This window comes from Pelophylax lessonae (assembly GCF_965119305.1).
Source record: "Pelophylax lessonae genome assembly, contig: HAP1_SCAFFOLD_731, whole genome shotgun sequence".
Lineage (NCBI taxonomy): Eukaryota > Metazoa > Chordata > Amphibia > Anura > Ranidae > Pelophylax > Pelophylax lessonae.
The window spans coordinates 18487-44226 of NW_028119617.1; the positions used below are offsets into that span (position 1 = coordinate 18487).

A 25740-nucleotide genomic window follows, 5' to 3' on the forward strand; every position below is an offset into this window, starting at 1 on the left:
TTATTGGCACTAACACTCGGACACTAATGTCATAAAAAAGAATATTTTATTTTGAAGTAATTAAAAAACATGTATATATAGTGTATGTGTCACCACAAGTGTAAAACAAAGAGACATGAACAAAAATCAAATATAAAACATACAATTCAAAAGGCACATATATTCCAAATTGCCGAAACCTCTATCACCGCCTTGTGGGCAAGGATTACCATACTTTAGCTTGTATAGATTAAAGATGCTAGAATGGCCCTCTGACTATTTCTAATGTAAAGAATTAAAGCTCTTTAAGCGAATCCATCGGCGGTGAGGATGAAGGGGCTCGGTATTGAATACTGTATTCCAGTCACGGACAAACTCTACATGTTTCGCGCTGTTGGCGCTTCTTCGGGAGTTTAAATAGGGGCTGAAACAGTTCTACAAAAATATATAAAAAAGAAGCATTTAGGATTTATACATATCAGGATATACATAAATGTACATGTGTGTGTACCTTCCTGGGACCCATGGAAGGAGAACAGAACATAAAAAATATCAATATCACATCAATATTATCAATAGCATAACCCATCTGATTGAGTTTAGCCACGTTTTTATTGTTATCTTACCAGAGTAGCAATGTTAATAGCACAGTGTATAGAAACACTGTTCTCTATTGCAAGGATGCCGATGCCTATGGTTATGGAGCAGACACGAGGGCGAAGATCCAAAATTACGTGCCAGAAGACCCACCCCAGGGAAGAGAAGGGGGTGTGTCAGGATAGGAGGTGGGGGGATATTTAGGATAACAATCCTTAATCTAATAAGAGAAAATATATATACATATAATGAGCAAAAATAGAAAGAGTATCATACAATAAATATATGTTAATGAAAGTTTCAATATTAGATCTCTTACCCATTAATACTTAGAAAATAATGGTATTAATAAAGGTGAGGTCACGGAAAGTGTAGCTGACTGTCGTAGTACAAATAGACATTAGAAAACTGAATGCCAGGAGGGTAATTCTGTATTCCCTGTAAGCAGAGACAGGGGATATTAGAATTGATAGGAAACAGATAGAGAAAGCACCCAGATAAGAATGTGAACGGGAACCAACCTTGATGTATATAGTAATGGCTCAAACCATCCGGAAAAAACCAAAAAGCCTGTGAAAAAAGGCTTGCTAGGGGGCAGACGGCTTCTACTAGATGATGATACCGAACATCCTATAGACCCAAATAAACATAATATGGGGTATAAGGATGTAGTTTGAAAGAAAATTTCGCCATTACAGAACGCTTAATAATAATACTAAGCCTCTATTAGCATCATGCAGATAAATATGCATAGTATATACCTTAGTATGGTGGGTCAAACCATCCGGGAGATGTCCAAAAAATAGTCTGTAGCAAAAAACTTTTGCTGTCGGGCAGGCAGCCTCTACTAATTGGTTAGACACAGTCTCCTGTGAATCCAATAGACAATATAGAGAGGGTATAAGGACATTATTTTAGAGAAGCAGATATTGGCGCCATGCCATTCAGGGTGCAGAGTACTAACCTGAAGATATCAAAAGATAAGAAATATGATGCCGGCTGGACGGCCGTGACCTCCCACGAAAGCTCCAGACCGAAGGACCGAAGGTCGTCTGGAGCTTTCGTGGGAGGTCACGGCCGTCCAGCCGGCATCATATTTCTTATCTTTTGATATCTTCAGGTTAGTACTCTGCACCCTGAATAGCATGGCGCCAATATCTGCTTCTCTAAAATAATGTCCTTATACCCTCTCTATATTGTCTATTGGATTCACAGGAGACTGTGTCTAACCAATTAGTAGAGGCTGCCTGCCCGACAGCAAAAGTTTTTTGCTACAGACTATTTTTTGGACATCTCCCGGATGGTTTGACCCACCATACTAAGGTATATACTATGCATATTTATCTGCATGATGCTAATAGAGGCTTAGTATTATTATTAAGCGTTCTGTAATGGCGAAATTTTCTTTCAAACTACATCCTTATACCCCATATTATGTTTATTTGGGTCTATAGGATGTTCGGTATCATCATCTAGTAGAAGCCGTCTGCCCCCTAGCAAGCCTTTTTTCACAGGCTTTTTGGTTTTTTCCGGATGGTTTGAGCCATTACTATATACATCAAGGTTGGTTCCCGTTCACATTCTTATCTGGGTGCTTTCTCTATCTGTTTCCTATCAATTCTAATATCCCCTGTCTCTGCTTACAGGGAATACAGAATTACCCTCCTGGCATTCAGTTTTCTAATGTCTATTTGTACTACGACAGTCAGCTACACTTTCCGTGACCTCACCTTTATTAATACCATTATTTTCTAAGTATTAATGGGTAAGAGATCTAATATTGAAACTTTCATTAACATATATTTATTGTATGATACTCTTTCTATTTTTGCTCATTATATGTATATATATTTTCTCTTATTAGATTAAGGATTGTTATCCTAAATATCCCCCCACCTCCTATCCTGACACACCCCCTTCTCTTCCCTGGGGTGGGTCTTCTGGCACGTAATTTTGGATCTTCGCCCTCGTGTCTGCTCCATAACCATAGGCATCGGCATCCTTGCAATAGAGAACAGTGTTTCTATACACTGTGCTATTAACATTGCTACTCTGGTAAGATAACAATAAAAACGTGGCTAAACTCAATCAGATGGGTTATGCTATTGATAATATTGATGTGATATTGATATTTTTTATGTTCTGTTCTCCTTCCATGGGTCCCAGGAAGGTACACACACATGTACATTTATGTATATCCTGATATGTATAAATCCTAAATGCTTCTTTTTTATATATTTTTGTAGAACTGTTTCAGCCCCTATTTAAACTCCCGAAGAAGCGCCAACAGCGCGAAACATGTAGAGTTTGTCCGTGACTGGAATACAGTATTCAATACCGAGCCCCTTCATCCTCACCGCCGATGGATTCGCTTAAAGAGCTTTAATTCTTTACATTAGAAATAGCCAGAGGGCCATTCTAGCATCTTTAATCTATACAAGCTAAAGTATGGTAATCCTTGCCCACAAGGCGGTGATAGAGGTTTCGGCAATTTGGAATATATGTGCCTTTTGAATTGTATGTTTTATATTTGATTTTTGTTCATGTCTCTTTGTTTTACACTTGTGGTGACACATACACTATATATACATGTTTTTTAATTACTTCAAAATAAAATATTCTTTTTTATGACATTAGTGTCCGAGTGTTAGTGCCAATAAAGTCCATTTGTCTATATTCTTCCCATGCATATTTTGTTTAGGACGTGGCACATGCTTTTTTAAGTGTCCACAGTGTCATCCTGTGCTGACACTTTTTTCTCTCGTTTTTGGCCCTCAGCCAATAACTGACATTTTTTTTTTTTTTAAAGGAAGTTTTTTCCTGTGTATTAGCTTTGTGAATTCAGCCTCTGGGCTCAGTATACAAATCTCACATACCAATATATATATATATATATATATATATATATATATATATATATATATATATTATTTTATTTTTTTTAATCAAAATGAGTTTTGTTTTTTAATTGAGATTTAAAATTTACAGACCCATGGCTTAACCACTTCACCTCCGGAAGGTTTTACCCCCTTATTAACCAGGCCATTTTTTTTGCGATTCGACACTGTGTTACTTTAACGACAAATTTTGCAAAAAATAGTAACAGTTTTGAAAAAAACGCCATATTTTTTACTTTCTGCTTTAAAATATTCCCATTAAAAAAAATTTAAAAAATCAAACATTTTTTTATCAGTTTAGGCCAATTTGTATTCTGCTACATATTTTTGGTAAAAAAAAAAAAAAAGTCCCAAAATGCGTATTGTAATTGGTTTGCGCAAAACTCACATATCAATATATATATATATATATATATATATATATATATAGATTTTTTTTTTCTTTTAAATCAAAATGACAGTTTTTTTTAATTGATATTTAAAATTTACAGACCCATGGCTTAACCACTTTAGCTCCAGAAGGTTTTACTCCCTTAATAACCAGGCCATTTTTTTGCGATTCGACACTGTGTTACTTTAACGACAAATTTTGCAAAAAAATAGTAACAATTTTGAAAAAAACGCCATATTTTTTACTTTCTGCTATAAAATATTCCCAATAAAAAAAATGTAAAAAATCAAACTTTTTTTATCAGTTTAGGCCAATTTGTATTCTGCTACATATTTTTGGTAAAAAAAAAAATCCCAAAATGCGTATTTTAATTGGTTTGCGCAAATCTCACATACCAATATATTTATATATATATATTTTTTTTTTTCTTTTAAATCAAAGGGACAGTTTTTTTTAATTGATATTTAAAATTTACAGACCCATGGCTTAACCACTTCAGCTCCGGAAGGTTTTACCCCCCCATAATGACCAGGCCATTTTTAGCGATTCGGCACTGTGTTACTTTAACGACAAATTTTGCGGTCGTGCGACGCCATACCCTAATACAATTGTGTCCTTCTTTTTCCCACAAATAGAGCTTTCTTTTGGTGGTATTTGATCATCTGTGCGTTTTTTTTTTAGATTTTGCGCTATAAACAAAAAAAGAGTGACAATTTTGAAAAAAAAAAAAAAACGCCATATTTTTTACTTTCTGTTATAAAATATTCCCAATAAAAAAATCATTTTTTTAACACTTTAGGCCAATTTGTATTCTGCTATATATTTTTGGTTAAAAAAAATCCCAAAAAGCGTATTTTAATTGATTTGCGCAAAAGTTATAGCGCTTACAAACTACAGGATAGATTTTTGGAACTTTCTTTCTTTTATTAGTAATGGCGGCGATCAGCGATTTTTAGCGGGACTGCGACATTGCGGCGGACAGATCAGGCTCCTAACTGACATTTTTGACACTTTTTGGGGACCAGTGACATTAATACAGTAATCAGTGCTAAATAATATGCACTGTTACTGTATAAATGACACTGGCAGGGAAGGGGTTAACACTGGGGGTGATCAAAGGGGTTAATATATGCCTAACTGTCATTACTGACTGTGTGGGGGAAGGGCTCTGTGACAGGCACAGAGTGATCGGGGTTTTAGCTTAGCTGAAACTCCTGATCTCTCCCTGCCTGTCTGACAGAAGAGTCGCCTGCTTTGTTTACATAAGCAGGCGGGTCTTCTCTCGGTTTCTCCAAGGATCGCAGGAGGGCAGCGGCAATCGCATGGCTCCTCCCACAGCCCGCTGCCGACGCCTCGTGCACATAATCACGTAGTACTACGTGATTTTGTAAAACATGATATATTTTCTTAAAGCAGACACCCCCAAAGAATAAATGAGTGGTAGTTACAATTTTTTAAGGCCCAAGATATTACTGCAAAGGTCTAAGAAACGCAAAATTTCAGTAAAAAACACCCTAAAATAAATATTAGGGCAAACAAACACAATAATCTACCCATATTTTTCGTAGTGTATAAAAGATGAGGTTGCACCGAAAAAATAAATACCAAACATGTCAATCCTTAAATTTGTGTGCGCCCGTGAAATGGCGACAAACTTCAGTACCCTAAGGGCTCTTTCACACGAGCGGTCCGATCAGATCCGCTTGTCAGTTTTTTAGGCGGATCTGATCGGATCCTCCATGCAGCTCTATGGGGCAGCGGGTGTCACCTCCGCTGACACCCGCTGCCATCCGCATCCGATCCTGTGCTGAAATCTGGACGGATGGAAACCCTATTTTTCCATCCGTTCAGTAATCGGAGCGGAGCGGATCTGATGCGAGCGGACAAGCGGTCCGCTCTCCTCCGATCCCCCATAGAGGGCAGCGGGTGCTGAGACACCTCCCTCTCCGCTCTGCAAGCGGAGACGGAGCTGTCATCCGCCCGGCTCAGCGGGGATCGCGGATCGATCCCCGCTGAGCAACACGGATCCGCCTGCGGAGGCGGACCGTGTGAAAGAAGCCTAAATTTTCCATAGGCGACACTTTGTAACATGTGTATCTCAATTGATGTTTTCACGCATAGGCGTGATATATATATAGACGTACATATATGTGAAGGTGGGGGAGGCTTCAACATTTTTTGGGGTGAGGGATTTTATGTGCTTGGGTAACTTTATTTTTTTCTTAACTTTTTCCATCACAAAGAGGACAAAAAGTCCCCTATTTGATGATGTTTAGGTAACAGGTTCTCTTAAAAGACCCTGCATGTCTCCTCTGTGCTCCACTGAATGTTTTGCAATGCAGATCGCACTGCAAAACATTGCTTCCTTGCTATGCTATCTGGGGACATTTAGAAGCTGACCCAGAAGTGATGTCACAGGCAGGGGAGGACTGGGCCAGGGGGCAGGGGGGCTTCTGCTACAGACATGCCTAAAGGATTCCTGGTGAAGGGAAGTAAAAAGCCCCCGCCGCTGACCTACTAAGTGTGGGATGAAGACAAGGACAGAGCGCAGACCCCCCCCCCCCCCCCCCAGCATGGAAGGTGTAAACTGTGTCTGAGCAGAGGCCGGTTCCATGTCCCACTGGAGACTCTCCTCTCCCTGCCAGCCCCAACCGAGCTTTCCCAGCTCTCCCCAACCAGCCTCTGTTGACCAGGCCGGGAATCCGGATTCAGCTGGTGAGTGAAGAGTACCTGACAGGGCCGGCACTACCACTAGGCAATTTAAGCAGCCGCCTAGGGCGCCTGGCCGTTTCTTGTCACTTCTTACCTCTCCCCTCTCCCGCCACCTCCTTTACTGTACAGCCGGCTCTGCTCAGGACCATCACTGTGTCACTGAGTGTAGGCACCGCGGCTGCAAAAATACACTGCCCGACTCATGTGTCCTAACTGACAATAGTGAGTCACTCTCTCTCTCTCCTCCTGACCTGACACAGTGAAAGAGGCAGCCCGCGCCTCTATGATCAGAGACACTGACAGACAGGTCACAGATTATTATAAGCCCCTATGCTGAGTAGAGATGGATTCACTCGTGGAGGAATAGAGAGCATCACGCTGTGCATAAGATGTGTGATTGGCGATCGTCAGACTCAATGGAGGGCTGGGCTTAGTTACCCTGGAGACGGACCGTCTCATTATACACAATCCCTAGTCGAAGGAAGTGACGTCAGCGGAAGTGACGTCAGTAGGGTGGAACGCATGACGCGGCAACCAAGAAGTTGACCAGCGGCGTGCGTTCCACGGAGCCGGTGATCGGTTACACAGCAACGGTTCACGGTGTCCGATCGGTTCCTTCCTCCTCTCTTTCTCTCCTCCTCTGCCACCATCATGGATCGAATGCCTTATTGTGCCTCCCCCCTCCTCCTGAGCTATTAGAATCGCTAGGGGATGAGGACACTATGGGGATGGGATGGACCACCACCACTTATGGATGGGGATTTGGCCCGGACCATGCTTGGATGCCACACTATACTAAGGATCTTTAAAGGTAATTAAGGGGGCGATCATGGATCTGTTAGTATACCAGTAGCCCTCCATTGTCAGTCTGATGAGCACCTACAATGCCCATGTGGGTATTTAATAATTCTTTTTATCGCTTTTTATTGCTTTTTATTGGTTTTTATCCATATGTTTTTATCTATATAATTGTATTTTCGTGATTGCAGTTCTATTACTTTTTCTGAATGGATACTAACTGTTGTAGCTGTATTGAATCTTACCCGCATGACCGATTTGTGCTACTCTATGGATTTAACTGTGGAGCATCCTCCATGGGTGTTTTATACTAACCCCATTGGAGGATTATTAATAATGGTGTCACAAGAGGGAATGATGCAGTGTTTTAGCCACTCCCCAGAGGGAGGAGACTCTCATACCTGAGGGAGGGGATTAGATCATTACATTGCTATTTCAACCAAGGAGTAAGTTATGAAACAGTGGCTCTGAGGAAGAGGCTAACCCTCGAAACGCGTCAGTCGCCATCTCATCGGTTATGGACGATCACATGGACTAATCCAGACATTTGAGCAACTGAGCTCGATATGATATATTTTCATCTATGTCTGTGAGTAGCCATTTTTAAATGTTACATAAATAAAGCCTGTTATTGAGGATAATGCGCTAGGTCGGTGCGCCCTTTCTTTGTTTTCTTTGCCTTTAGTACCGGTGGACTACCCCAGTCCGTTATGGGCAGCAAGACCTTAGCCATCTGAGAAGCTAGGTGTGAGTCTCGTGAGGAGTGTGGTCGGGGGGCTTGGATTCCAAGCGCAGGAGAAGGGTGTTTTTCACCTTATTGTTTTTTTGAGCACTCTCTCTCTCTCCTCCTGACCTGACACACAGTGAAAGAAACAGCCCGCGCCTCTATGATCAGAGACACTGACAGACAGGTCACAGTCTGTGATCTGTCTGTCTCTCCCAGACTCTGTGGTGCCTGCCTGGTCCCTCCCATGATCATCCATGCTGCAAGAGTTACACAGACAGCCTGAGCCAGTGTTCCGTGAAAAAACCCTACCCGTGAAAATCCCCTACCCTCGTCACCTCCTGTGCACGTACGTCATTCAACAGCTGAGCAGCTTCCCACTGCGCATGCTTACAGCTCTGGAGGGTATGGAATTTTCACGGGGTAGTGTTTTTTAACGTTACACCGCATCAGCTGTTGCCGCGCGTACATTAAATCATCTCCGCTCCAACCAGTCAGAATTCCCTGATCTCGGCTCCAAAATGTAAAAGCGGCGGCGGGTCTATGAAAATATAAATCACGGAGCCGAGATCATGTGGGACGCCGCACCTGCTGATGAATGACACGCGCCCGCAGGGAAATCTCAGGGTTGAAGCGGAGATGATTTAATGTAGTAGCTGGGCATGCGCAGTTGGAAGCGCGGCAACAACTGATATATGTAACGTTAAAAAAATACTACCCCATGAAAATTCCCTACCCTCCGCAGCTGTGAGCATGCGCAGTGGGAAGCTGCTCAGCTGTTGAATGACGTACGTGCACAGGAAGTGACGAGGGTAGGGAATTTTCATGGGGTAGGGTTTTTTAACATTACACCAGCATACATGCTGTCCTGAAGTGTCATGTCAGACATAGGAAATATAGGGGGAACCCAAAAAGCAGCAATTAAAGATGGCAGGGTGACAAAGAAGGGGAAGGCAAGAAGAGAAGAGAAGAGGGGGGGGGGGGGGGCGAGAAGCCACCAGAAGCACACAGAATAGAGAAGAGGGGGGGAGACCCTCACTCGAAGCTCTTTCCAAGGCTACGTTGCCTTATAGAGAGCAGCAATACAACCTCACAAAGTACCCCTCAATCAAGGAGTAGCCCAAATAGAGACCCTGACTGTGAGCCCAGAGACCCATCAAGTCAGCCCTAGCGCCCTCTAACAACAGTACCTGACCTTCCCGTATACACAGTCACACCATGTGAGCAGCATTCTCTTTTGTGGTTTTATAGTGGATCCAAAAGAACCAGGTGTTATGAAATTGGATGTGTCTGTTCTGAAAAGTATGGATTAGTTCCTCCATGGTTGAGATTTTGTCAGGCACCAGAACCATTCCGCAAAAATGACTGGTTGTCCGCCAACAGACAGGGACAAGTAATCAGACTACGTTGACTATATGCATATCTAACAATTTAAAATATAGGCGCTTAGGTACTTGGAATGATAGAGTAAATAGTGAGCAGGAGTAAATTCCAGAGGAAGACTCGAGATCGCCACCATAATGCGATGGATCTCTCTAAGATGTTTGCAACACTGGGCACTGTCACTAAATATGTATCAATGTGCCAGTGTCCTGGTGGCACATACAGCAGACATCAGAGATTCTGTGGAAGTATTTGTGCCACAGTTATAATTTTAGTTATTTGTAGGGGGCATTCCCAAATTGATTAAACACAACCCCTCCTTCATTACGGAGCCTGGGCAATCCCTTAAGGCCAATGACACACTACAACAAAGCCCAAAACCCAGAATCCGGTGGAGTCTCTGCTAACATATTACCAAGATTGTACTTTAAAAGGAGCAGAGAAAGGAAAACTATAGGTTTGACCATTCCTAGGCCACCCTCCCGCCTGGACAGGTAAGTTACATTGTGTTTGATCAGGTTCAGCCTATTTTCCCATAACAGTTGGAAAAAGCAGCTTTATGCCCTTGCATAGAGAGATTCTGGCAAGATACAGACAAAGCTGACATATAAAAAGGATCAGGTACGTTTTGATCAAGTCTTTGGCATTGGCATCCTCCAACCTGCTTTCCTAATTTCGATGACCATAGTCACCAGGACAAATTTAATGCTCAAAACTTTAATTTCCTGCTGGGGCTCTGGGAAGGCATTCATAAGGTCGAAGCTTTCACCCTCCTCGCCCATCCAAAAATCATCACTCTTTTCATGGTTAACTTTAGAGCTAGAAGCCTCCATGTACTGCTCTATCACAGAGACCACCTCCTGCACCTCCTTCATCCCAGAGATAATAACACACACATCAGCGGCATAGGCCGCGACCTTTAAAGGCAGCACACCAGCAATGCCCAAAGGTATCCCGCACAATGATCCACAGTGTAACTTTATTATGAAGGGGTCAATTGCGAATGCATATAGCAGGGGGCTCAAGGACACCTCTGGTGCACACCAGAGCCAACCTCAAAAGGCTGTCCAACCAAACCATTAACACGTGGGAAGCCCTCAGCTCCTTTATATAATGTTTTCAGCCAATCTATAAACCTGCCCTGCAGGCCATATCTACCAAGTAGCAAATACAGGTACTCAGATTGACTCAATCAAAAGTCTTCGCCTGATCCAATGTCAGCAAATACTTTATCCATCCAGCATCCCTGCATTGCTCCAAGCCTCCCCGATGGCTAAAACTGCTGAAAAGGTACTTCTGCATTGGACCGAGCAGTGCTGATGATTGGACAACAAATCGCCTGCTACTCACACATTGAGGGGTCTTTACCTTTTGACAGAAGAATCACAGCAGATTGCCTCTGGAGGGAGGGAGCGAATCCTCTTCTAGACAGCTTTTATAAACCTCTGCTAAAAAGGGAGCCAGAATGGACTTTAAACACTTATAAAATTCAGCTGTCAGCCCATCTGGCCCAGTTGATTTTTTGGTAGCCAGCTTTTCTATAGCACGAACTACCTCATCTGCTGAAATTGACTTTGTCAAATCCATCAAAGGCAATATACCTAATCCTGGAGTAGAATCCAGAAAGCTTTGCATCCTGTCCCGATTAAGGTCCTTTTTTCCCAGAAGGTCTGTGTAATATGACCTGAAGATCTCCAGGATCCCTGATCTAGACTTCACCAGGGAACCCATACTATCCCTCAGCCCTATGACCATCTTAACTGCTATGCCTTGCTTACAGTTCTGGTAAGGATCAGGCGAGTAATATTTCCCATAATCTCTCTCCAATGTATTGATGCTTCCTAAGAAAAAGCTTCAACTCAGAGATCTCCCCTGGATCTCCGCCATACGAGACAAGACAATATACATACCAAGCTGCTTCTTCTTACACTATAAAAGTGACACTGTGACAGGGCAATGAAGGGGTTAACTGGGGGTGATCAGAGGAGGATCAGGGGGTTAAATCTTTATGGGGGGGTGGCGGGGACCCTAAGCCTCCTTGGGACAGAAACTAATTCGCTAGCGCTAACTCAAGTCACAATCGCACTAATACAAAATACAGAAAAACAGTATATTACGTTTGTATTAGTGTGCAATGTGACAGGGGGGAAGGGGTTAACTGGGGGTAATCAGGGGGGGTCAGGAGGTATCAGGGGGTTAAATCTTTATTGGGAGGGGGTGGCGGGTATCCTAAGGATAAAAGGAACGACCGCAAGTGCTAAACCTGGTCACAAGTCACACTTATACGGGTATATAGGAAAATGCTATATACTGTATACAGTGTGTGTTATGACAGGGGGTGTAGGGGTGATCAGGGGGTTAAATCTTTATTAGGGGGGTGGCGGGGACTCTAAACCTACTTGGGACAGAAACGAAGTCGCTAGAGCTAACTCAAGCCACAATCGCACTAATACAAAATACAGAAAAGCAGTATATTACGTTTGTATTAGTGTGCAATGTGACAGGGGGAAAGGGGTTAACTGGGGGTGATCAGGGGGGATCAGGGGGTTAAATCTTTATGGGGGGTGGCGGGTATTTTAAGTGTAAAAGGGAGGGCCGCAAGCGCTACACCTGGTCACAAATCACAATTATACAGGTATATAGGAAAATGCTATATACAGTATACAGTGTGTGTTGTGACAGGGGGTGTAGGGGTTAACTGGGGGGGGCGATCGGGGGTTAAATGTGCCTATCTAAGTGTGTGTATGTGTGCTTGGTGCAGTACTCACAGTTAGATGTGCTCTCTCCTCTCAATGTATCCAAAAAGGATCATGGGAGGGGAGAGCGGGTCTTTTCTGAGCCTGTGTTTACATTACACAGGCTCAGCATGGAATCTGATTGGGCAGGACCGGTCAACAGGTCCAGGCCAAAAATCATTGGCCTGGACCTGATGACTGATCGGTTCTGAACCCAATCAGGTCATCGGCGGCGGTGGGGGCGCGCGGGAGCGCGCCCCAGAACGTTGGGAGCGAGCGGCGTAGTACTACGTCACTTTGCCTGCACGGGGCTGACTGCCGCAGTAAATGTACTTGCGGCGGTCGGCAAGTGGTTAAGAGGCAATGAAGCCAAATCCTTTAATACTAAATCCCTAAAAACTGTGACAGCTGGTGCTATCTTCCCTGGGGGATTAAATAATGAAGGGTTAGACAATCCGGAATGGACAATCTCTGTGGAATGATTGTTGGAAGTAATTGGGCGAGGGTTGGTCAAGATGTATCTTTGAACATTAATTTTCCTTATAAATTTTTGAATATCTATGAAGGTGTTAAATTTGTTCATGGACCTAGGGGGAACAAACTGACAATTGGACCTTACTTAGATTGAATATACCTGATTGAGTTAGGTTCGTTGTCTTTTTCCTTTTGCGCCTCCCCCCTCTGGTGCCTCTCTTCCCGTTTTGATTTTCTCTGGGAAAATCCCAACGATGACTCGGCCCAGGTTGGGATTGGTTGTAATTATAAGGAGACATATTTCTAGAATCGACCTCATCATCAAAGTAAGGAGAATGATTTCCCCTATAAGATTGTTGTTTTAATGGGGACTTTTTATAATGATTGCCACACATATTAGTTAAGGCATAAGGAAAGGGAATTTTTAAGGCTTTTATTCTTCATACTCGCCTTGGCAAGCGCTTGTAAAGAGTCCCTGGTTGAAAGAGACAAGCAAGATTTCAAACACCCCAGATGGGACTCAAACCCACAATCCCTGGCTTAGGAAGCCAGTGCCTTATCCATTAGGCCACTGGGGCTTATTTTTAATAATGATTGCCACACATATTAGGTAAGGCATGAGGAAAGGGAATTTCTAAGGCTTTTATTTTTTTTTATTTTTCTTTTCTTTTTGTTTTTTTGTTTTTTCCTTTTTAAATCTCTTTTTATAAAAAAAAAATTGTTTATAGCCAACAAGTCATACAAACATAACAAAGAAGAATAATCATAATATCAAAATCTATGCTCTATAGTAATATAAAGAATAGAAAAAAAAAAAAAGACAAGGGGGAAAGAATATCGTTTCTCAACATCTTAACATATTAACATGGGCTGGTCCGATTGATTAATTTTTATTTTTTACTATTGCTATTGGAGATGGGTGTTCCCTTATATATCCTAAAATGTTGGTCCGTCAACACTGCATACGTCCATATAATACCTTAATATAGGCAGAGAATAAGTTGGGAAATCAATTTAAACAAGAAGGTGGTTGCATTATTCAGGCCTACGAATCACTTATCTTTAGTTTTCCCAAAGTTCGTTCTATTTCTGCTTTAAAGTACCAGTCCGTGTATCTGAAAGGTTTCATAAAGTATTGAATGTCCACGTCTGCAAGTTCTTGCTCTATAAAGGATTGCCATTTGTCAAAGAATGTTTTTGTGGAGATATAATGTTGTAAAACTGTATCCGTTCGTTCCTTATGCAATAATGACCAAAGCTCCCTTTTAAGAGCAGATAGAGTAGAGGGACTAGGCTGGATCCATGATTTTAGGATGGTCCTCTTAGCCGCCAAAAAACATAGATGTATCCACGGCGGGACAGTGGATGATAAGTTTGCCTGAGAGGTATTATTTGGCAAGTTTATTCCGAATAGCATAAGATGCGGAGATTTCCGTAGGTCGGTATTCATTACCGCATTGGCATAGTGCACTACTCTATCCCAGAATGGAATCACTCTAGGACAGTGCCAAAATCTATGAGCCAGTGTGGGCCTGATAGACTTACAGAGAGGACATATAGCTTTAGTTCTCTTATCTTTTGTGAAGAGGGCTGGAATATAGGCTTTATGAATAAATTTAAATTGAGTCTCTCTCCATATTTCGTTCACCGTAACTGTCCTGATAAGCCTATAGCCCTGAAGTATCAGATGTGAAAACTCTAATCCAGGAAAATCGATATGCCACTTTTCAAACATTCTATCTGTAGAGGGGGGGGGGGGGCAGTTCGTCTTGCAATAATTTTAATATTGTGGATATTGAGTAGGACCTCTGTTGTATCAGAGTGTCAATCATTGTATGTTGAAAGCCCTCTAACAGGCTTGGCGCAAATGTAGATATATACGAAGTTGCTTGGTGGTAGGCCAGGAAGTGAGATTTAGGAAGATCATATTCTGCAGCAAGATCCTGAAAAGATTTAAATTTAAGTCTGGAGGTCCCGCTTTCCATTTGTATCAAAGAGTATGCTTTCACCAAGCCCTTAGATTTCCAATATTCAAAGGCTAGATGGTCCCTTGCCTGGGGAAACATTGGATTTCCCATCAATGATAGATACTTTGAAATGCCTAGTGGAACATGTAATTTCTTGAGGTTTCCCTCCAGGCTATAAAAGTATCTCTTAGCAAAACATGTTGTTGTATAGTTTTTGGTAAAGATGAGAATTTGCTATGCAGAATGCCCGCCAAACTCAGAGGATGAGCTATTTGCTCCTCCAAAGTGTTGTTAGTGTAACAATTTCCCTCCCCAAGCCAGTCCAGCCCATACCTCAACAAACATGCAAGATTATACAGTCTAACATTTGGAAGACCAGCCCCCCCCCCCCCATGTTCTTCGGGAGATGCAACTTTTCCAGCAAGATTCGCGGGGGTTTGCCTTGCCAAATACATTTTGAGAAAGCTCTGTTCAACATTTGAACATCCTTATGCTTCAATAGAAGCGGTATGGTTTTTATTCTTCATACTCGCCTTGGCAAGCGCTTGTATAGAGTCCCTGGTTGAAAGAGACAAGCAAGATTTCAAACACCCCAGATGGGACTCGAACCCACAATCCCTGGCTTAGGAAGCCAGTGCCTTATCCATTAGGCCACTGGGGCTTGTTTTTTATAATGATTGCCACACATATTAGTTAAGGCATGAGGAAAGGGAATTTCTAAGGCTTTTATTCTTCATACTCACCTTGGCAAGCGCTTGTAAAAAGTCCCTGATTGAAAGAGACAAGATTTCAAACACCCCAGATGGGACTATGTAGACCCCTTATGTATTTATACATGGTGATCATATCCTCCCTTAATCTCCTCTTCTCAAGAGAGAATAAATTCAGTTCCTCAAATTTATCCTCATAACTGAGCTCCTCCATGCCTCATATCAGTTTGGTTGCCCTTCTCTGCACTTTCTCCAGCTCCCCGATGTCTGGAGAACTGGTGCCCAAAACTGAACTGCATATTGCAGATGAGGTCCTACTAATGATTTGTACAGGGGCAAAATTATATCTCTCTCTGGAGTCCATGCCTCGGTTAATACAAGAAAGGACTTTGCTTGCTTTGGAAACCGCAGCTTGACATTGCATGCTATTAATAAGCTTATGATTATTATTGTTATATAGGATTTATGTAGTGCCAACAGTTTGCGCAGCGCTTGATCTACCAGAAAACCCAGATCCTTCTTCACCATTCACTTCCCCCAGTTGCACTCCCCCTAGTATGTATGATGCATACATATTCTTAGCCCCCAAGTGCATAACTTTACAATTATCAACATTAAACCTCATTTGCCACAAAGTTGCCCAATGAAACAGTGCATTGAGGTCGACTTGTAAGTTGGAGACATCCCGTAAGGAATTTATTCCACTGCAAAGCTTGGTGTCATCTGCAAAGACTGAAATGGTACTTTTAATCCCAGACCCTATATCATTTATAAAGATATTAAAAAGTAAGGGTCCCAACACTGAACCTTGGGGTACACCACTGATAACCTTAGACCATTCAGAATCAAAATCGTTAACCACTACTCTCTGAATACACTTTTAGTTGTATTTCGTTTTCTATCCATTTACAAACTGATCTTTCCAAGCCTATAGACTTTACCTTACACATTAGCCGTGTGTAGGGAACTGTGTCAAACGCTTTTGCAAAATCCAAGTATACTACATCCACAGCCATCCCTCTGTCCAAGGTTTTACTTACCTCCTCATAAATAGAAATCGGATTTGTCTGACAACTTCTGTCTTTCATGAATCCATGCTGTCTGTTATGTAAAATACTTTTTCCAGCAAGAACTCATCTATGTGGGCTTTTATTAAACTCTCCAGTATCTTCCCGACTTTAGAAGTTAAACTACTGGTCTTGATAAAGACTGTGATCCCTTTTTAAATATAGGCACCACATTGGCCTTACGCCAATCCAGTGGTACTATTCTAGTCAAATGAAAAGTCCCATTAAAAAGTCCCTAAAAATGAAACAATGACTTTGAAATGACAGAGCTCAATTCTTTTAGGATCCGTGGGTGTATGCCATCCAGGTTCAGGTGCTTTATTCTGTCGAAATAATTCTAGACCGTATCACTTTTGAGCCATTATGGATCATTTAGGGCTGTGTCAATACCATCCCCATTATGGTTATGAGCTCCCCCATGCTCCTTTGTATACACAGAGCTGAAGAAAGTATTTAATAAATGTGCCTTCTCTTTGTCCCCAGTCACCCACTCCAGATTATTTTGTAAAGGGCCTACATGCTCAAACTTGATTTTTTTACTGTTAATATATTTCAAGAATTTTTGGGGGTTTGTCCTACTATCTTTTGCAATCTGTCGTTCGTTTATAATTTTTGCATCCTTGATTTCCTTTTTACATATTCTATTATATTCTTTGTAACATTTAAATGATGATAGTGTTCCTTCATTTTTGTATTTGTTTAAAAGCTCTTTTTTGATTTTTTTATATAAGTGCAGACTAAAGGTACTTATACATCGCCGGTATGCATTCTGGTACTGATAGGATATCACAGAGGGATGCTAACTGCACACCTATTGGTAATTAGTTATCATGAGTGTTAGGCGAATGGTTTGGGCCGAGCGAAAGTTCAGCCTGTTCAGCAAACACCTTCATTTTCGGGGTGCTTGGCAGATTGTTTGCTCGCCGAGTGACCCACAATGCACTGCGTGCTGCACAGTGCATTCTAGGGCCCTAATTGGATGAAGTGTTGCACCGCTTTACTGATAAGGGCACAGAGCAATGTCAGAGCCCTGATTGGACAAAGTGATGATGACTTTATCCAATCACGGCTCAGTGATTATAGTCCCACCCCACACTATAAAAGGATCCTTTCCAAGGGAAGCTTTTGCAGTGCGTTGTTGGAGTGGAAGATAGATAGAGCAGGGCTCAGTTTGCTACTAGTGAGTTAATGTGTTCACTGATTGTGACTCTGAGTGTAGAGTTAGTGTAGTGCAGTGTTTTAGTGCTATATACAGTGCTTTATACACCTTTATTTTTTTGGTAGCTGCATGTTTTTTTTTGTCCCCTGCCTGCTCCCTTTTTTTTTAAATTGTCAGCCAGAGTTTTCTGACTGTGACGCTGGTGTTCCCCTTTTATTTATTTATTTATTTTTAATAGTTTTTTCATTTCTGTCAGCGTCAGTCCTCAATTTAAAGTGCACCAAACACCACTTTTCATTCAATAAAGTGCATACAATCATACATTTCCCAGTTTCTATTAAATGTGGGTAATAAGATCCTCTCCCCCCCTCCCCTGCCATCATGTCTGGAAGGCCAACCAGGAGAGGCAGATGTTCCCATGCCACTATGAGGGGCCCAGCAGTGTCTGTGTCCACAGGCAAAGGTGGACATGGTCTGTCCTCAGACAAAGCATAATTTCCTCTGTTTAGTGATGTTGCCCATGCTATCCCGCCACAGCATGCAAGGGAGGTGGTGGACTGGCTTACTAAACCATCCTCATCCTCTATGACCCAAGTTGACACTAGTGCGCAGTCCACTGCAGCTGCCAGAGCAGGTTATTCTGCCTCTAGAAGGTTGTGGGATGAAGGCACCACCAAAGACCAATTTTTCCACAACTGTTTTTGACGGGGCCATCATATTTCAATTCTTTACAGCAAGGCAATTCTTGCATTAATCAAGAGTACCTCCACAGGGTTACAGTGTAAAGGCACCACCAACACCCAAAGCCCAATTTTTCTGCACCTGCTACTTCTATCCAAAGTCTGCAAAAGAGACACCACAATTTATACAAAAAAAAATCTCTAATCTTGTTCCGAGTGCAATACATTGTGGCCCCCAAGCCGTTGTCTTACCTCTGTGCTTGCCAACAAGGGTTTCTCCACCAAGTACTAAGTCATGTTTTGCTTGGGGATCAAATACTTATTTTACTCACTGAACTGCAACTCAATTTATAACATTTGTATCATGTGATTTATTTGTGATATTCTGTCTGTATGATTTAAAATACACCTATGATAAAAAAAATTATAGACCCTTCATTTCTTAATTTCAAGTGGGCAAACTTACAAAATCTGCAGGGGATCAAATAACTATTTTCCAGACTGTAATAGCAATATTTCATAGGTGTGGGACTGCCGTGGAAGCTGAGAATTACTGTTGTATTTTCCGCCACTTCATTGTTTACTGTGGTCTTCCAGGTCCTGTGCCGATTGGTTGCTGTTCTGCATAGTAAACACTCAGCATGGTTGCCATTCACAGAAAACCTTGTGTTTTTTCAATAAATACAAGGCATTCTCTGACTTGACAAGGTGGGGATCATGATGTTAGCACCCCACCTCTCCACCTAACCAATCAGAGAATGCCATATTATCATTGAAAATAAACAGTGTTCTGTGAATGGCAGCCCTGCTGAGTGAGCAACAACCCTTGTTCACTATGCAAAAGAGCGGATGCTCAGTATTGGACCTGGAAAATAATGTTGAACACTGTGAAAGCAATGAGTATATTGTGATTCTCTGCTTCCACAGCAGTCCCATAGGTATGGAATATGTATACTTACAATGCTTCAATGTAACCGATGCTACTTATCCAATGTAACCATGTAATAAAAACCATACTTGGAATTCAGCTTAAACCATTTCCCTCCTGTAGGACGTACCCATATGCCCTCGGGTTGAAGTGATTATACCAGGGCAATGGCTGCAGCTGCAGTCATGACATCAGTATCAATCTTTTCAGCTGGTAATGCTGAATCATGTAAAAGCAATCTAATTGCTTTTACATGTGGTGGAAAGGGTCCCCACCACCTTCCGCTGCCTTTCTGGGCTCTCCCATTCCACCAGGAAGCCAGAGACTGAAGCCACCGGCTGACCATAGAGATGAAGGAGGACCAAAACTTCCTCAATCATCTTTATGGTCTATGAAACTGGAAACGACCAGGATATTTTTCCAGTTTTGGTTTGAGGTTTTCAAACCATTACCAGCTTAACAGGATCTGATCAAACTCATCTCAGTTTGACCAGATGCTTTTAAGGGCAGATGAGAGATCTGGGGTCTAAAAGTTCCAACTATGGAGATTTTTAAGTACTGTAGTTTGTCGCTATTCAACGGGTGTTTGGTATCTATTTATTCAGTGGAAAATCATCTTTTTATAGTTTATTAAAAAAAAATGGCTATTATATTGTGTTTTTGTACATTAGAATTCATTAATGTGCATTTTTTCCCAAAAATTTGCGTTTGAAAAAGCCACTGCACAAATACCGTGTGACATAAAAAAATTGCAAAACCCCATTTGATTCTCTAGGGCTTCTGCTTAGAAATAGATAGTTTGGGGGTCTAAGTGATTTTCTAGCAAAACAAAAAAATGCAAATACTCCAAGGACCTAATGACTAACAGACAAACTAAGTCACCCTCTTCCACTTTAAAGAACAAAACCGTTAAAAGGTCATTGTCGGCTAATGTGAAGTTTAATATACAATTTTTATCTTCAGATGGGACAAAACAGAAGGCTGAGTTAGTGAGGGAAGAGAAAGAGCCTACAGACAGACAGTTCAGGTATAGAGAAGTCAAAAAGATTTGGCAGGAAAGCAAACAATGCCCAAAACCTGGCCTGGCTTGGGAGGAAAGGGCTCAGCTTAGTCAGCTGGGAACAGTCATAAATGGAGTCAACCCCAAGAAGACAGTAGACTATGACCCAGGTTCCCATTCCAGGCCACAGCAAGTCTCAAAGCCTTCTGGTTCAAGCAGTGCAAGATCATCCATTCCAAGGCCGAACAGTGTGGTGGAAATGCAAAGATGGAGCTACATAACTATCTCAAAACCTCTATCGCCTTCAGGACACCAACAAGGCTCTTCAGAGATTGGCAGTTTATTTCCAGCTGTAGAGTCTCACCTTATGAAACATTCTCCAAGATCTGGGAGAAGATGTGATAATTCTCCCAACACTCTTACCACGAGAGCCCTGGTATTGGAGGCCAGAAATGGAAGACAAAGTTCCCTGCCAGCGGAAATACATCCACAGGGAGTCAAAATCCAGACTCACCAAGCAGAGAAGATAACGTCTTCTCCCAGACAAGACAACAGAACACAACAAGGTGACAACGTGAGTTCACACGTCATAAATTCATCATGGTCATCTCCAATGCTTGGGAATCCTGAAATAAAAAGTCCTGTCCATGAATTTGGCAAAAAGCAAACAAAAACATCTGGTACCTTTACAGCCCCTCATACTACAATCCCAGTTATCAGCATCCCAACGGCACAAACAGATACTTCCGAATAAATGTTTCTATCAGATTTTTTCAGATTTTTGTTTGCATCAAAATAATTATTACTTTATTTTTTTTTTTTAGGTATCCAAGTTTGTATCAGTAATGAAACAATTAAAAATGCAGGAAAATATAAAAGCTTTAATATATATTTTTGTAGAGTTTCTAATCGCAGCTTGACGATGGGCTGGTGACCAAGTTGTATTAACCACTTAACCACCGGAAGATTTAACCAGGCCATTTTTTGAGATATGGCACTGCGTTAATTTAACTGACAACACTGTACCCAAATAAAATGTATGTCCCTTTTTCCCCCACAAAGAGAGATTTCTTTTGAGGGTCTGCAGTTTTTATTTTTTGCACTATAAACAAAAAAAGACCAACAATTTAAAAAAAAAAAAAAACTATATTTTTTACTTTTTGCTATGAAACATATCCAATAACAAACATTGTAAAAAATCAAATGTCTTCATAAATTTAGGCCAATATGTATTCTACTACATATTTTTTGTTAAAAATAAAAAAGAAATCTGAATAAGTGTATATTGATTGGTTTGTTATAGCGTCTACAAACTATGCAATTTTTTTTTGTACTAGCAATGGCGGAAATTAGTGACTTATAGTGGGACTGCGATATTGCAGCAGACATTTTGACACTGACATTTTTTTGGGCATCACTGACACTAATAAAGTGATCAATGCTAAAAATATGCATTGTCACTGTACTAATGACAGGGGATAACATCAGGGGCGATCAAAGGGTTAACAGTGTGCCTAGTTGGTGTTTTTATAAACTGTGGAAGTTAATAGGGGAAGAAATGCTATGCAGGGACTCAAATTCCATCCCTTCCCTCCTGTCAGAACGGCGATCTGCCTTGTTTACATAAGAAGATTGCAGTTCTGTGTCTTTTCGTGCCGGTTGACAAATATGCAATGCGGGAACCCTGCAAATCCGCAGCGGGTTCCCGCATCGCACTCAACTCGCAGGCAGTTCAAACTGCCATATGCGAATCGCTGGGGGCGTCAATACAAAGTTAACAACACCCCCAGATTGGTTCGCATATGGCAGTGCGAACTGTCAATTCGGACATGAATCTGATCGCATAAGTGTGAACACCCATGTGATCCGATTCTGGTGCGGACCAAAAAAAGGGTCCTGTGTGACTTTGGTCCAAATGCAATGGGAATTCAGCCATACAATCTGTACGGCTGAATTTGCAACGCTCATATATTATATGTGATTTGCAGAGCAGTGCACTGCGAATGCGATGACAGACATCACATGGTATATGTGTAAACCGGCACTTTCTCACAATATGTGGGTTCCGGCGGAGATCGAGTCTGGGATACATACTGATCAGCTTTCGCTGTGTGTAAGAGGGAGCAAGCCCCCGGCGCGTGCATGTGCGTCCCATACCTGGAAGTGTCGGATCCTGTATATATACGTGATTCGGCACACAGGTGCCGTCCTGTAGCAGTATAATTGCTATAGGGCAAACCTAAACTGGGTAATTGCAGTAGAGCACAGTAAGGCCACTGCGATGTCTGGTCTACAAGACCGACTGAATTACAGTTAAAACGGTATTTCAACACCGTGTTTAGTTGGTTGCCCGGAACTCATCTTTCATTTCCTATCACCCCCTGCACACCTGTTGAAATGTCAAATCAGGCTGATGGTTGAAGTGTTGGCACTCACTACTGCAATGGGAGAGGAAAGACCGCAGGATTTAAAATCTACCTGCAGCTAGTAGTATCAGATCCTGCCAGCCGGTGTTCAGTTGGAAAAATGTTTAGCACATAAAAGGCCAGGCAGAGGAGTCCTGATAGATGTCAAAGAGCAGTGGCGGCTGGTGCTCCATGGGCCGGAGGGGGGGATGTCAGACGGACCGCAACATACTACCCCCCGGACCACACCAGGCCACACACCATAACCCCCCACCCCCGGCGCCGGCTCACTCACCCTGCCTGGACATATAGAGGGAAGGCAGGGAGCAGCAGCAAACGGCTGCTTCGTTTTCCTCAATGGCCAATGCCATGGCTTCTCCTTTCGGTCAATCGGGAAACGGGTGTCAGGACCCGCTCCCTGATTGGCCAGGAGGAGGATTCGTGTGACAATAGCAAATATTCATTCGCTATTGTCACACAACTGGGTGGGCTCACTGCGCCCCCAACCCACCCTTTTTTTTAGCCTATTAGAGCCCCATTGAACTCCATGTGTCCAGGGCCCTGCATGTAGATTAGGGGGCCGGACGCATGAATCACCAAAAATAGTGCAGGAACTACTTTTTCAAATTGTTGCGGCACCGCAAAGTCGGCATCGCTCCGATTTGAACGGTTCCATTGCCGACAATACGGTGCGACTTGTCATGGGGTTTGGACCTGTCAAATCGCATGACAAGTCACGCCGGTGTGAACCAGGGCTAAAATCTAGAAAATGATTGGTGACTATGCACAGCTGCACCAGATTCTGTGTGCACCAGTTTTACTAAATCCTCCCCTCCTTAAAGGGTTCTGATAGGTGTCAAGAGGTGGAGACTCCAAAAAAATGAGAATCTCCATCTTCAGGGTAAAGCTTCGTACACACGATCAGATTATCGGACTAAATTTTCTTCCGTTTTTTGTTGCATGCTAATCTCATATGGAAAGTGAAGAGGTTACTTAACATACGAAATTTCCCGTACAACAGAATTCAACTGCAGAAGTGATGTCATGTGTTGAATTGTTCTGTATGTATTCTTTCATTTCTGAGCATGCCTAGTCTTGTTCTTATGATTTATTTCAGACAAAAACTGTACTAATTAAACAAAAATCGGACGCTGTGTTCACCTACAATAAAAATTCTATAGCCTGCACTTCCGGTTTTTGTCGTCCCAAAAATCGGAATTGGCTGTCGAAAGCACTATAATAACGATCCGAAAATCAGCAGATCTTTCATCGGACGAAATTTTACTTCCGATTTTCCTATCGTGTGTACGGGCCTTAATGCAGACAAAAAACAGAGAGGTCAAAAGTAAAACCTAAGATGGCTAGTCAGAAATATATACGTTTTTTCTACAGCCAGCCTATATTAACCACTTGCCGACCGCCCACCGCAGTTTTACTGCAGCAAGCTGGCTCGGCTGCGCCAAATGACGTAGTACTATGTCGGTCACGCACGTGGTGCTGGGGGGCAAGCACATGCCACCGCCAGTGTGCTCCCATCCCCACTAGGCAGCAGGGATGCCGATGCACAAGGCCGGCAGCCGTGATTGCTGCAGAGCACCTGTGATCGCTCCCCGCTGGGAGAGAAGAACGGTCAGCTGTTGTAAACACAGCCGATCTTTCTTCTCTCTGAAATGATCACTTCAATCATCCTTCTATATAGGATCGCAGGTCTCTATGGTCATTTCACAAGTCCCTCCCCCCACAGTTAGAAACACTCCCCTAGGCTCACACTTAACCCTTTGATCACCTAGGGTTAACCCCTTCCCTGCCAGTTTCACTATTACAGTAACAGTGAATGTTTTTAGCACTGATTACTGTAGTAATGTCACTGGTCCCCCCAAAAGTGTCAAAAATGTCAGTTAGGGGTCCGATCTGTCCGCCGCAAAATCGCAGATCGCTGCCATTACTAATAAAAAATAAAAATAAATAAAAATGACATAAATCTTTCCCCTAGTTTGTAGACGTGATAAGTTTTGCACAAACCAATCAAAATACACTTATAGCGATTTTTTTTTTTTTTAGCAGAATACAAATTGGCCTAAAAGGATGAACAAATTTGATTTTCAATTTTTTTTTTTTTGGGAATGTTATATAGTAGAATGTGAAAAATATTGTTTTTTTTTTTGCAGAATTGTCGCTCTTTTATTGTTTATAGCGCAAAAAATAAACATTACAGAGGTGATCAAATACCACCAAAAGAAAGCTCTATTTGTGGGGGAAAAGGGACATCAATTTTATTTGTGCACAGCATCGCACGACCACACAATTTTATGTTAAAATAACGCAGTGCAGAATTACAAAAAATGGCCTGGTCATTAAGGGGGAAAAATCCTTCCGGGCCAGAACTGGTTAATAAAAGAAAGTGGTGTGCTGTGTTTTCTTAGCTTAATAGTAGAGTTGAATCAATTTTTGATTTTTTTTTTTGCATAACTTATATTTTTCTTTTCTTTGGCAAATAAACAATAAAAAAATAAAAATGGTTTTCAATGTTTAAATAAAAGGAATGGTAGAGAAGTGAATAGTTACTATGTGGAAATATGGTTTTACTACCACAATACAATTTTGTACTGTCTTTGTTATTTTTTTTTTATTTGCCCTAACAGTTAAATTTTCACTACAGGTTTGTGGGGCAAATCCCCTTCCACTAACGTCCAAGGAGATTAAAAAAGGATACACCCGAAAGCCTATCTTGGTAATATAAAGTGATTGCAAAGGTTTTCTTTACAAATAAATAAAAAAGAGGTTATACTTACCTGCTCTGTGCAATGGTACTGCACAGAGCAGTCCCTTACCTCCTCTTCTGGAGTCCCCGACCGGCATTCTCCGTCGTTCCTCCTACGAGCGCCCCTCAGCAATCCGAGTGCTAAGGCGGCACCCGTACAGACGCACTCCCGAGCCAGACTGCGTGTGTCCTTAGACACACACCGCTTGCCCTCCTATTCCTCCTCACAGGATTTGACTCTAGTGATCCCTAGTTAAAACAAGCTCTCTATAGGGGAAATCAGGACCACCTTCCTCCTGCTGGGGATCCCTCTAGTGCAGGGATCTCAAAACTATCTAACTATAAAAGGTCAGTTTATTATCCTTCAGACTTT

General features: G+C 42.0%; 2 protein-coding genes across 2 annotated transcripts in view; one reads left to right on the forward strand and one right to left on the reverse strand.

The window, feature by feature from the left end:
* Positions 1 to 10314, reverse strand: part of LOC309544054 (uncharacterized protein) — a gene marked incomplete at both ends in the record, with an annotated part of 28793 nt that extends 18479 nt beyond the window's left edge. The window contains one exon of the mRNA XM_082276444.1: positions 10143 to 10314. Within this exon, the coding sequence (XP_082132570.1) occupies positions 10143 to 10314 (172 nt within the window). The remainder of the gene's footprint in view (positions 1 to 10142) is intronic.
* A 436-nt stretch (positions 10315 to 10750) lies between these two features.
* LOC309544055 (uncharacterized protein) lies at positions 10751 to 20955 on the forward strand (the record flags this gene model as incomplete). The annotated part of the gene is made up of 2 exons (XM_082276445.1): positions 10751 to 10771; positions 20053 to 20955. 2 exons carry the CDS (start codon positions 10751 to 10753, stop codon positions 20953 to 20955), a joined length of 924 nt encoding a protein of 307 aa, XP_082132571.1.
* Positions 20956 to 25740: the final 4785 nt, after the last annotated feature.